Source organism: Giraffa tippelskirchi, chromosome 7 (assembly GCF_054371585.1).
Source record: "Giraffa tippelskirchi isolate mGirTip1 chromosome 7, T2T-mGirTip1v1.2.pri, whole genome shotgun sequence".
Classification (NCBI taxonomy): domain Eukaryota; kingdom Metazoa; phylum Chordata; class Mammalia; order Artiodactyla; family Giraffidae; genus Giraffa; species Giraffa tippelskirchi.
In genome coordinates, this window is record NC_137281.1 from 131188337 (window position 1) to 131202184 (window position 13848).

Genomic DNA, 13848 nt, shown 5'->3' on the forward strand with positions numbered 1-13848 from the left:
TATATAATAAAAAATAGCATCCTTAAAGACAGCTGAAAGGTTTTTTCATAGTTTTTATTAATGACATCATTGTTCTTCCTATTACTTAAAAACATTTCTCCTCAGAAATTATTTGCTTTAAAATAGTGTTTGTATATTTTTTTTAGTATAAGCATTTCCATTTCTTGGTCCCCAATCAGTTTAGGCTACTTTTTGTTTGAACTGGAGATGTTTATGCTTGAAAGACTGATATACCTGGCTATAAGACAACCTTACATGTGCTTCATATTCGCTCTTTGTGCCACTATTTAAGTTTTTTCTTTTTTTCTGAAATAATACTAGTATCTTCAGCATCTAGGACAATGCTCTATTTACCATAAAAAGATAATACATAGCTTTACCATTTAAAGCAGTATGCATTCTCCATGTTGCCCTCATTTTTGAAAGCATAATGAACACTTCTAAGGAAAAAATATGTCAAAATAAATGTTCACTCTATGGTCACAGTTTCACAAAACAGTAAGAAATATAAAAAGGGCAAAGCAATCCAAATAAGAGAATGCTGTTAAAGACAGAGTAAAAGCTAGAAATAGTAATGGGAATTTTTAAAGTAACATTCAAAATTTCTCCACATCTCTCATTCTTTCCAGTTCCTATAGAAAAAAATAGATACAACAATTATTATAGATTACTTTCAAAACCTGATCTTTTTTTTTTGGCCACACCACACCGCATGTGGGATCTTAGTTCCACAACCAGGGATCAAACCCGCGCCCCCTGCAGTGGAAGCACAGAATCTCAACCACTGGACCACCAAGAGAAGTCCCCTAAAACCTGATCTCCAAGTGAACAGCTGAAGAAGCCGATGAATCCGAGGACTGACTCTAACCCCAGGATCCTCATCAATTCATAAGACCCAAAAACTCCAAGAAATCATTGTGTTCCCTGAAGAAGAGAATGTGCTAAGCAGTCCCTGGGCCCTAAAATGATTGGCACTTAAGTGGCTGACTTCTGAAAAGTACTTGTAATCACCAGGAAATGGGCAGACAAACATTTTGACTATTCTCTCACTACTGTCGTCAATAATCTCAATGTTTCACATTATTTTTAACACTATGGAACAACCAAAAAAGTAAAGATTGAAAGGAATTATTTGACATTCCTCTCTCTCTCTCTACCAAGAGTACTTAGAAGCTTTTTGATTAATTTGGACAAGGCAGGCAGGCAGATTGCATAATTCTAGTCTGGATGGTTCTCTATCTTCATTTACTCATTCAACAAAGAGATACTCATTGAGTACCTACTATGTGCCATATATTGTTCTATGTGCTAGAAATAAAAAAGAAGCTGCCTGCTAAAATATTGTAGTTAAGTAAGGCAATTATGACTAAGTAAGGAGCATATTCTATAATTTTTTAAAAAATCAGATAATTGCCAAATTTATTTTCTTTTTAAGTTACATTAGTAGAAGCTAAGGTAAATCTAGTATATAAGAATCATGGATTCAGTTGTGCAGTAAATTATCTGAGACTATGTGATTTAATGCTCCAGGAATATCTTAAAGTATCATGGAGAACTGAAGTAAACTTCTTTTTGGTCATATCTAATATCATCCTGGTCATTTGGACCCAACTTTTCTAGTGAAATTTAAAAACCAACTTACAAAATAGTTTTGGGAAGCTTCTATGAAAACTTTCAGTATACTAGGTCTTACAGTCTTTAAAAAAATAGATTGGATATGTAAAATTCAATTTTTTATCATTTTAATTCAATCTCCATAACACTTTATAAAACATGTTACTAATTTGATATTTTCCATTAATTAGGCTACTTAGCTGAAGTAACAGCTGTACATATTCCAAAACAATTTGGAATGAGCATATGCCCATTACACTAAGTTTTTCCTTCCCCATGCTGTTGTCTGACCAACTACACACAAAGAAAAACATCATTCATCAGCAACAAATGCAAGGGTTGACATCTCATAACATTCACAGATGTAGAGGTCAAGAGGAAGTAGAAGGTACAGAATCAAGCCAGCAGAGAGGATTTATCTGTATTGTGGGGGGGTTTTCCCCCTTATTTCTAGATGAGTTTCTTTTTGGGAAAACAAAGTCAAAGAACTTATATAGTTAATACTATGAGATAAATATTTACCTAAGGCTTTTTGGTAATATCAGGGATGTGAGTATTTTTTACAACAATGTGTAAATAAGTATCTGATGTTGTTGATTATACCATTTAAACATATAGCTATTTTTTTCACATTTTCTTATATATATTTATACATTTTCATAATAAAAGGTTTGAAAAATATTAATCTATATCAGGGTTTCTCAGAGCTACTGACACTTTGGCTAAGATAAACCTTTGTTGGGGGCTGTGCTATGCTCTGTAGGATGTTAGCAGCATCTTGGCCTCTACCCACTAGATGCCCTCTGTTGTGACAATCAAAAATGTCTCCAGAAATAGGTAATGGAGATTAAGAGGTAAAAACCTCCAGTTGCAAAATAAATGAGTCAAGGATATGAAATGTAAACTGTGGGGAATACAGTCAATATATATGTAACATCTTTGTATGGTGACAAGTGGTAACTAGACTTACCATGGTGATCATTTTGTAATGTACAAAATATCAAATCACTAGGAACTAACACAGTATTGTAGGTCAGTTATACTTCAAAAACAAAACAAACACCATAGAAAAAGAGATCAGATTTGTGGTAAAAATTATCAGATTTGTGGCAGGGGGTGGTGGAAGGGGGAATTGGATGAAGGTAACCAAAAGGTACAAATAAGTACTAGAGATGTTCAACATTACAGATACAGTGAATACTGCCATATGTTATATACGAAAATTAAGAGAGTAAATCCTGAAAACTCTCATCACAGGGAAAAAAGTTTTTTATTTATTTAGTTTTGTATCTATATGAGATGATGGATGTTCACTAAACTTACTGTGGTGATTACTTCATGCTGTATGTAAGTCAAATTATGGGGGTGAGGGGATGACAAATTATTCCCAGTTAAACACCACTGGTCTACATGCAGGAGTTATAGTTGGATGTATTTTATACAAATACATTTATACAAGATGTATTTTATACAAATACATTTATACAAGATGTATCTTTATTTATTTACTTTTGTTTTTCTTTAAAACTTAGATGATTTACTTCTAAACTGTCACATAAAAAAATATAAACCACCTAAAACTTAATTCCGTGTTATGTTTCAATTATATCTCAATTAAAAAAAAATCAAACAGAAACATTCCAAGTTAAACAAAGCTTATTTTTCTTTCTTTTACCTTTAAATCTATTTCCCAATGGTTGATGCACCTCAGACTCATATTCGGAGATGGAAACAGTGGTCTCCAAGAACATGGCACTGTTCTCCTTGGTAGATTCCACAAAGTCCGCAGTATCCTGGACCAGGTTCATGACAGAGACTTTCGTACCTCCCACTGGACTTGTGGGAGTAAAGGAACTCTGATCAGATGCTCTCTCACCCTCACGTGCCATTGGCAGGGTGGTTTCCATGTGTGTTTCCACTTCAGGCAGCTTCAGAGTCACATCTGCAGCCTCTGTCAAAGCTTCGCCCCCTTCCACGCCTTCCATACCAATATCAGTTGCTTGGGTTGTCTGAGATATTTCCATTCTCTCCTGTGTCTCTGTATTGTCTCCAAGCTCTGGGGTCTTTATCTGGCTTACACTCTCTAATTTTGTGTCATCCCACTCATCACTTATGACAGGAGCAGCTGCAACAGCTGTGCTGACACTCATCGTGACTTCTGGGGCTCCCAGCAGGCTGTCAGTTTCTGGTTCAACACTCAGGATGGACTCAGAGGTTGGGAGCCAGTGCTTAGTGGCAGTAGTAGCCTGGGTATTATCAGCTGTCATCTGGGAAGACTCAGTGCCTGCTGTGAGCTTAGCACCAGGAAAAGTGGTCTTATGTTCTGGGTTTGCTTCAAATTTCTCAGTCCTTTGACTGGTGGTTAGCATTTCTTTAGTATTCACAAGGGATAAAGGTGAATGCCCCAGACTAAGTCCTTCTGTGCTTTCAGTTGCAAACAACTGATTATCCACATAGCTCAGAAAACCTTGTGTTGCTTCAGTGGTTCCTTCCACAGCGGGCTGAATGATGGTACCACGGGAGGGTTCCTCCTTTTCATCAATATTCAGAGAAGCAGCTGATGTGACAGGGTTGGTTAATGTGGCCTTGGAAGGTCGGCTTTTGGGAGATATTCTCTCTGGCTGGCTAGAACCGAACACTTCTTCCCCTGCCGGAACCTCTAGCTCAGTAGCAGCGTAAGTGTTAGAACTATCAGCCTGCATGAGCCCAGCTCCTATAGGAGGGGTTTCTTTGTTACTAGGGAATACTTTATTTAATGACATTGTTGATGGTCCTGCTAACACTATCATTGGATCTTCAGAGACCAGAGTGTACTTTGAAGTAACAGAGTCATTTTCTAGGTCATCTGTGTTTAGCCTCTCAGACTGTCCTTTTTCTGTATGAAGAAGTACAATCTCCCTTCTTTCCATTTTGGGGAAAGCCAGACATTGTGTGGCAAAGTTGATAAGTAGAAGGCTACAGAAAGCCAGACAAATGTGTAACAGAATTGGCCTGCTCATAGTGGAAGAGAAATGTGTGCATAAATTGGTAGAGTTGACAATTCCAGTAATTGAGTCCTGCAGAAAAATAAAGCATATCAAACCATCATATAAATATATGTTGTAAATAAGCCCTTTTAAATTAAACCATAAGTAAAATAATCTCCTTGACTTCTGTTCAGAGATAGTACATAGGAGAAGAATGTTCTATTTCTTTGTACCTTTGAGACTTGTATAACCCAGTTCATTTTTCCCTATTGAATTTTCAGCTGATTTAACTTGCAGCTCTCTAGCAAAGGGTACACATAGTTCAAGTACTAAGTTCATTGTTTTTTAAATATCTACTTGAAATAAACTACCCTTGAAATCACATTTGCAATATTCTTCCCAATTCTATTAATCATGGAGTCAAATGACTGCAGAAATAGCAACATGTCCAGGGAAATAAAAAGCAAATCTTAACATTTATTTATATTACATTCACAGAAACTTTTAAGTATGTTTTAAAACTTAGTAAATATCATCATAAAATATTGAATACTAGTTTCATTCAAGAGTTTTTAAAGTATATAAATGACTCACAGTTAAAATTTATCTTTAAAATACTTAAAGCATTTCTTTTCTCTGCAACAACTATAAAAATTATCAGCAAAATCTTCATGTCTCAAAAAAATTAGAAAAAGTAAAACAGTTAATGTAAATGAGTGCATATGTCGAAAGAAAAAAAGTTCTTTCAGAGAACCAAAACACATTTTAAATTGTCAATGTTTACTGAATACACATTATTGTAAGATTAAGATTTATTTAAAAAAAAAAAACTACTCACACTGTCATTACAGCTAAAATTATATTGAAACTGCTAATTTCCCCCCAAACTTAAGGGTTTTAGGTCTTTTTATCTATCCCATCATCAGAAAGTTCTTAGATACTAAAGTTTTTCTGGAAAATTAAACCTAGGAATGAAAATTCTAAATCTAAAAATAAAAACCTTATCTTTATAAAAGTTATACTTTTCCTTTCTTCTATGTCTAATCATTAAACTATCAGGGTTAATTAAGCTTATGATGTGCGCACACAAAATATAAAAATTTATATTTTCATAGGGTCTTCTTCCCTTAAGAAGTCTAAACCTTCTACATATTAACCCATTTAGTCTTCTAGGCCCCTTTTAGACACAGAAAAGGTCAAGCACTAAGGGCAAGATCTAGATAGCTGAAGAGAAAAAGAAGGTTGAATTTATCTACATGAGGGAAGAGGAATCCATGGATTCAGAGCTGAGGCCTCTTGCTGAACTACCAGCACCCACATGAATGAATTATCTTGGAAGCAACTCCTCCAGCCTCAGTCAAGCCTTCAGATGATTGCAGCCTCAGCTGCCATCTTGACTGCAACTTCTTGAGAGACCTGGAGTCAAAACCATTCAACTAAGCTACTGCCAAGTTCCTAGTACACAGACCTGGGATGAGACCATAAATGTTTATTGCCACCATAATTTTTTACCCGAAAAAATTACTTTGGGAGAATATAGGAATGGAAAGATGTCATGAGATGCCATGTGCAAAAAAGGAACAGCATATCAGGGACCATGTATTTAGAAGCAGAAGAAAACTGAATCCAGAGATGACTAGAAGAAATGTAAGCCACCCCACCCAAGAATCTTCAGATAGTGAAGGGGATGCTAAATTTCCTCATCTGTAGGATGAGGGGTTGAAGCACTTATATTTAAATATTAAATTACATACAGGTAGCATACATTGTTTAAACACATTGTTCTAAAAGGAAAGAATCTGGGAAAGATATTTTAAAAAGAGGGAATAGCATGTGAACATTCTGGGTATTAGTTATCCCCATACTTCAGATGAGCCATAATGCAGCCCAGTTCATGGCCAGGTAACAGAATTGGTAGCAGTATTTGGCCTGCGGCCTCTGTTTTCCTTCCTTAAAACAAAAACATATGACAGCTGTAAAACAAGAGTGCTCACAGCTGATGACACTACACCTTTGATTTCGGAACATACAGGCTGAACTATAAATTATATAGTCAAAGATACATAAGAACTATAGAACTCTCTGGTTCATTTGTGACCTGTTCAGAGATCTGCTCTTTCCTAAACAAATATTTTTCCAATTCAATGAAATATTACCTCAGGAGACTGAGGATGTGGCCTAAAAGCTGGGTCTCCATGGCACAGCTTGTGGGACCTTACTTAGTTCCCTGACTAGGGATCGAACTTGTACCCCCTGCAATCAACAGAAGCACAGAGTCCTAACCACTGGACCATCAGGGAATCCCCAGCAGCAGAGTTTAGAAGGACATAGACTGGCATGAGAAAAATGAATCATAGCTTTATTGTTGATAAAACATGCCATGTGATACTAGACAAATACCCTCAGTCTCTCCTTTGACAGAACAAGGAGTTAAAAAAAAAAATCTTTGCAATCCCTCTGTCTCCATGATTCCATTTTCTTATTTTATCTATAAAACACATACAAAAAATGCAAATGTCTTCATATTCCCACAACTTTGTCATCAAGCAAGCAGGGCACCCAAATGATTATATGAATGCTTCACATTTTATTCATATGTTCTGGAGTCATGTGGACTGAGAGGAGAATTTTATGAACAAATCAGATTTGAAGGGTGGTAGGGACAAACAAAAAAGATGTAATATAATCTCTATTGCCTTTCCAAAATAGATTTTTCCTTCAAGGTTTCATTTTCATCTAGACCTTAAGCTTTAGAATTTTTGTGTGAAGGGAATTCTGCCATGGCTCTAAAAGACCTTCCTTCTGTAATTAAGTGTCAGCCACCTGCTTTCTAAATTCAGTTACGACAGGAAAAAGTGGGGTGAACTGCACGCCTATTCTATGTCTGTGTATTGCAGCCATATGCTCCTTCTCCCCACTATTCAAAGTGACGCCTGAACTTTAAGAGAGGCAGAAAAGACAGCCTGTTGGAACGGCAGTAGGGAACACATCTGCAACTCAGATAAACTGGTAGATGACCTTCAAGTTCCAGATCTTTCTCTGTCTTTCCAAGCACCACACAGGTTCACACAGCCACTCCCATGAGTTTGGAGTCCTTCACTGGGAGCTGCGTGACAGTAGAGAATAAATAAGGAAAGACTGACTCTTGTCAATTTAGTGACAATATTTCCAAACCTAAGTAACCATCTGTAATCACATTTTGAAGGCTATCGGCCTGTTCTTTTTTTCCTCGACATTGTCTCCTTTCCCTGGCAAAGTGCCTGGCACAGAGAAAATGCTTAGTAAATACTGGCTGAACAAACAAATCAATGTCTATAGCCAGCTTTGCTGAAGGAGAGAGAGATTTCACTGTTTATTAGAAATTATGTCTTAATTATCTTAAATTAACTCAAATATCAGAATATTTAACAAATAAAGCAAAACATTTCTCTAACTTTTCCTTTTACACTGTGACTTTGGAGGCTCCTTTCTTTTCACTCTATCCATCAGTGCAAATTAATTCAGATACATGAACTCTAACCCAGTTGCTCACTGATAGTGGATATTAGCTTCTAATAGCTTAAAAAGCATCCTTTTCTGAGCCAGTCATAGCACTTTGTCATTCGCTATCAAGGTATCCTAATGGCTTGGCAGTCCTCTGAACAATTTACTGCATTTCTGCCACCAGTGAGCAGATAAGCTGTTCTGTCAAGCATTATCTTCGGCAATCTTAAATAGATACAGTCCAGAATCTCTTTGTCAAGTCTAGGCATATTCAAGTTTCAAAGACAAATGAAAGACAACATAAAAAAATACAGCCTTAGCCATCTTGTTAGACTTACTAATCAGGTGTTTTCAAACACTTGGTCATATATTTTTCCAACTAAACAGCACGCGGCTGTTGTTCAGTGTGTTACCGAAATGCAGACACAAAAGGGAACCAGCGTGTTCAATCATTTCATCAGTGACAAAGCTAATTTTTTCAAAGCAAATTGAGTTTCATATATAATATATAAGGAACACAAGCATTGCCCTAAGGGTACTCAAAACACAGGAGGCCTGTAGACTATGCCAAAAAAAAAAAAAAAAATGGTGACAATCTGCCTGATATTTTCCTTTTGCAGGATAAACACAAATACCATAAACAGCTGGTGTGGGGTTTTGGGAAAAAAGCTGCCCTTGATTTCCATCGTCTACTGGTTGTTACTTGGGTGCTACTTCACACACACTATCTTCATCTACACTGTGGTGTCATCTTGAACTCTTCTCTCCTATACTTTCTAGATTCACAATTTCTGCAGGTCCTTTCCTCATAATAGCTCTTGGAATTATCCCTTCTTGGGAACACTGGATTGTCATTATTTTACCTGCCTCTTAATTTATTATCCTGATCAGATTCTCTCCTCTCCAATCCATTTTTTACAATCTAGATGACTTTAGTCTTAAGGAAAGAAATGACAATAATCAATCAAAAATGGCATGGCTACCATTCAGGGATGCCAAGTGTTTTAAGTGCCTTATATAAATTATTTTATTTAATCCTTTACAACAACCTAATGATACAGGCATTATCATTATCCTTCTCTCTCTCTTTTTTTTTTGGTGAGAAAACTACCAGCTTAGAGAGGTTAATTAACTTACTTGTGTAATCACGTCTGTTAGTCACCAAGTTTCCTGTCTTTGCAACTACAACTCTACCTTCCCAAAACACATCATTTAATGTCCCCAAACATATAACTGCCAACCTCCATATCTATAACACAACTTCATATCATCAGTGCCCAGTACAAACCCATTGCCAGTTGGATATATTGCCCTCTTATCTGCCTTACTCATTTCAGCTTCCTAAGTTTTGCTCATGGCACTGCCCTAGCCAGAATGCTCTCTTTTTCTTCCCTACCCCTGGTATCCAATCCATGGTCCACCAGGTCATGTCCTATTTACCAACTGTTATCACAAAACTGTCTGGTCCATTCTCTTCCTGCCCCTCTCCTAGCTTCTCAGGTATAAATCATCATATCTGTAAGTCTCATCACCTCTAATAAGGTTACCTTTTTTGCATGAAAACACTAGTCTTTCAGTTTCCTTTGCCATATAATTGCTAATAACGGTAGACATATGGGAGAGGTGTTCAATTTTTAGTGAAGTGAATATAAAAAACCATTTTAAACTGAAAGTCACTCAGTCGCGGCCGACTCTTTGGGACCCCCACGGACTATACAGTCCATGGAATTCTCCAGGCCAGAATACTGGAGTAGGTAGCCTTTCCCCTCTCCAGGGGATCTTCCCAACCCAGGGATTGAACTGGGGTTTTCTGCATTGCAGGCAGATTCTTTACCAACTGAGCTATCAGGAATAACCATTTAAGAATGTGAAAAAGAAGGTTCGGAATCTCTCTTTTACTCTGTAAGATTTTCAATAATATTTCATGGCTTATGTTTTGTGTGTCACCTAGTCAATTTTGGCTACTTATTCAATGTGTGATTTTAGTAATAGTAGTAATTTGTGTATTCTCATTTCTCCTGTACTTCAGGTTTTTTGAGAGTTCATTTCATTAAAAAGAGACAGAAAGATCACAGAGGAACAAGTTTCAGAGCTTCAGGTCAACTTGCTTCCCAATTACCCCTTCACCTTTCAAAATCCAATTAAGTAACAGTAATTCTTTGATGATGGAAGAAGAAAACTCTTTCCCTTCTTTGTCTTAATAGCTCCATTTTGTTTTTTTCCTGCTCCTTAATGATTATTTGTCATTGTCTTACTTTCCTTTAATTGTTAAGGTTCTCATTGCCAATACTATTTCGTTTGTCTGAAGTGGAGCTTATCAAGACTCTGATCCAATTAACCCAGCTGTGGCACACAGCATTAAGGTACCCCATCTCTGATTTACTGTGCTTTGGATGGCTGTTACTGGCCTGATTTATTGGCTCTAAGATGATCTGACCCCACTCATCCTTCACTATAAATTAAGTGGCTGAGATGACAGATGATCCTTTCAGTAGCATGTTCAACCACAGTGGAAGGAGAGAGAACAGAGTAACCACAAAGTAACCCACAGGAGGAAAGAGGCATCGTGCTGACAGGGAAGAGGTAAGTAGGCTGGGGTCGAGATGGTTACTCTGGCAACTGCCAGCAAAGTGCTTTACCATTCCTGCAGACCACGATTAAGTTCTACACATTAAGCCCACAAGCTTTATTCTCTACAATTTAGCAATAGAGACAAAGGAAGATACCAGTGTGTATCACTCTAGAGCATCACCCTATTCCTGGTAAAAGAAGCTGGACTTGAAGATTTAAAAGTTGGCTTCAAGTTTCAGCTCTACCTTGGGCAAATCACTGAAACTCAGTTTCCTCTTTGCAAAATGGAGATAATAATGTTCATTCTGTTTTCTTCAAAGATGGAAGAGGGACCAAATCGGTGATAACAGACATAAAAATGGTTTGAAAAAAAAATGTTTAAGTAACAAGCAATTTAAGACATATTGTTGTTGTTCAGTCGCTCAGTCATGTCTGACTCTTTGCAACCCCATGGACTGCACCACACTAGGCTTTGCTGTCCTTCACCATCTCCCAGAGTTTGCTCAAACTCATGTCCACTGAGTCGGTGATGTCATCCAACCATCTCATCCTCTGAAGTCCCTGTCTCCTCCTGCCTTCAGTCTTTGTGTACTACCATGCACTCCCCTCAAAATAAAGAAATGTGAGCAGTCTGAAAGATCCATAACACCTTTTTCCCCTCAAGCTATTTCCATGGAGCCTCCCCTTTCAACTTTTCATGTAGACAAAGTGACCTGGGAATTGTCCGATGTCTAATTCCATGCTAATCCATCTTGATCAACAAGCTCCTGTCCATCCATTATACAGTTCCTTTCAACGAACCAATGTGACACTTCATTTCTGTTCTTTGTAGTTCACAAATCTCATTTGCTTAAAAAGATCTCTAAATACTAGCTGGCAGGAGAAAGTAATCCCCAGGTAGACATTTCAAGGAATAAACATAATATCTAACATTTCAAGCTGAAACTTGATTCAGATACTTTTCTTATAATCACCAAGTAAACACCACGTGAAAAAACAGGACTGACTACACATCTTAATTAGAGAGTAAGCTTTCATTTTACAGAGATCAAACTCAGATTATTCTCTCTGAATAGCCAGCTTCCCTAAATGAGACTAAACAGAATTCAATGAAAAAAAAAATACAATTCCTTACACAAGTTTTCAGGCAAACACCTGCTGAATAAATAGTGAAGACCACCTTTAGTTGATGAGTAGAAATTTTCCATAACAGGTAAGTCCATCCTCCACATTTTGATCCTATACTTATGTTTAGCATCAAGTTATTTCTGTAAAACCAAATTATGATATTGAAAGGTCTAGCAGGAAACGCCGAATACAATGTTAAGAACCTCCCGTGAAAACAAAGACATCCACATCTTCTTAATTGGCTCTGTTGCTGTAGCTACCTTAGACTTGCTGAGTCTTGGGAGTTTCGTGAATAAACACAATCAATATCAAGTCTCTTGCATAAGTGCTTGGTTCATTAATATGACAAATATAACAACTGTACCTTATGCATAAGAGTAAGTCAGGCTACCCTTAAATTTCTACTCTGTGTAAATGTTCTGATACTGTGAAATATCACCCAGTTTTGAGTTTCTTCCAATAGATGGTACAGTGGGATTCTGCCGGCAAGTAAGCAGAAAGTGGGTCAGTGACTGACTCTGTAGGTGTTTAAACAAGACTCCTTGGAGCCCAACAGTATCACTTGTGATCAAGAAAATTCACAAAGGAGGGGAGACATGCAAATTCTGGCCACACAGTTTGCTCCCTATGGAAAAAAAATCCTTCAGAGTTTTTCGGATGGTCTTGTGAGCCACTCCCCCAGTCCCTTAAGTTGCAAACTAAAACTTCCATAGAAAGAAGGCAGACTCTTTAAATCAGCCTTTAAATCCTCTCCTCCACAGCAGCTCTACACTAAAATGAGGAGCCAAGATCCTGGCCGATCCTTGGCATCAGCTTGGGAAGGCAAAGATTTCTTATCTTTGAGAACTCCAAACTCTTGTGGGTCCTATATTTTGAGCGCCTGGCAGATTTTTCGCCAGCCAGGCTCTACATGTTCGGAATGTACGCAAGTCGGGTTCTGTCAGTGACCCGGACGCACAGGAGACACCTGGGCACCTCCAGGTAGCACCTTACAATAATTCTGGAGTCTAACCCGCAGGCCCTCTTTCCAAAGTGACCTTTCCAAGGAGCATCGTCTTGCCGTGTCCTGGGGGACCGGTCAGGGTCTGAGCACGGAGGTTCTGTGACACTCCTGCGCTAAACACTCAACTGTTTGTTCTCTGCAAAGTAACACATTACAGTGACCACTGCAGCCCCCACTCGCTCCTCGGCTGCTGACCACTGACTGGCGTCGGGGACACTGCAATCAAAGCTTTCAAAGGAGCAGATCTTAGTCTTCAGGAACTTCTCTACCACCGCTGTGAGACTGAGAGGGGAGGGAGAGAAGAAAGAAAAGCCCACACAAAAGCAGCCAGCCCTGCAAGCTCCGGCAGCACAAAGGCCCGCTCGCTGGTGCGGAGCCGTGAGGCTGGGCTGGAGCAAGGAGCGAGGCTAGTCCTCGGAGGCCTGCGCGCCGCGCCCCACGCTCCCGGAGCTGCCCCCGCGCACCCGGAGCCAGGGCACCGCGTTCTAGCGGCGGCGCAGGGCGCACGCTTGGCGCGCCCCGGGCTGCCGAGCTCCCCCGACCGCACAGCTCCCGGGGCGGCCCCGTGCCGCCAGGGACTCCGGCTCCGTCTCTGCTGGCCGCCCCGTCTGCAGCCGCGGCCGCCCGAGTGGCGGAAGCCGAGCCCGTCCTCACCTGTGAGCCTTCAGCCGAGGAGCGCGCAGAAGAGAGTGGCGGCGCCCGCGCTCGGCATCCCCGCGGCGGCCCCTGCAGCGGTGGCGGCTCCCTCCGCTGTCTGGGACGCCAGGGGGAGGGCGCTTCGCTTTGTTGCTTATTCATGAGGCCGCGACTAAGGCTGGGGATTGGGCGGCAAGATGATGCTCCCGCCCCGGCTCGGCGGGCACGGACGAGCCGAGCAGTCGCCCCACGCCCCTCCGCGCCCACTTCCCCGCCTCCGCTCGGGCGCCGGGGGCCGAGCCGCGGGGGCGGGTGTTACCCGCGTCCGGGCTCACGAGACCCCTCTGAGACACCCAGCCCTTCTGCCTCTCTTCGCTGTCTGGGCTTCCGCGGCAGTTCTTCCTTATTCCCTACAGAGAAGAGACCAGGGCACTGTTTTCTCTAAAA

At 39.8% G+C, this 13848-nt stretch overlaps 1 protein-coding gene across 2 annotated transcripts in view; it reads right to left on the reverse strand.

Moving 5' to 3' along the window:
• The window catches only part of ARMH4 (armadillo like helical domain containing 4), a 138504-nt gene extending 124983 nt beyond the window's left edge, over positions 1 to 13521 (reverse strand). For both annotated transcript variants that reach the window (XM_081509590.1, XM_081509588.1), the window contains exons 1-2: positions 13420 to 13521; positions 3290 to 4670 (exon numbers count right to left, since the gene is read on the reverse strand). In XM_081509590.1, the coding sequence (XP_081365716.1) occupies positions 3290 to 4613 (1324 nt within the window). In that variant the 5' untranslated portion in view covers positions 4614 to 4670; positions 13420 to 13521. The remainder of the gene's footprint in view (positions 1 to 3289; positions 4671 to 13419) is intronic.
• Positions 13522 to 13848: the final 327 nt, after the last annotated feature.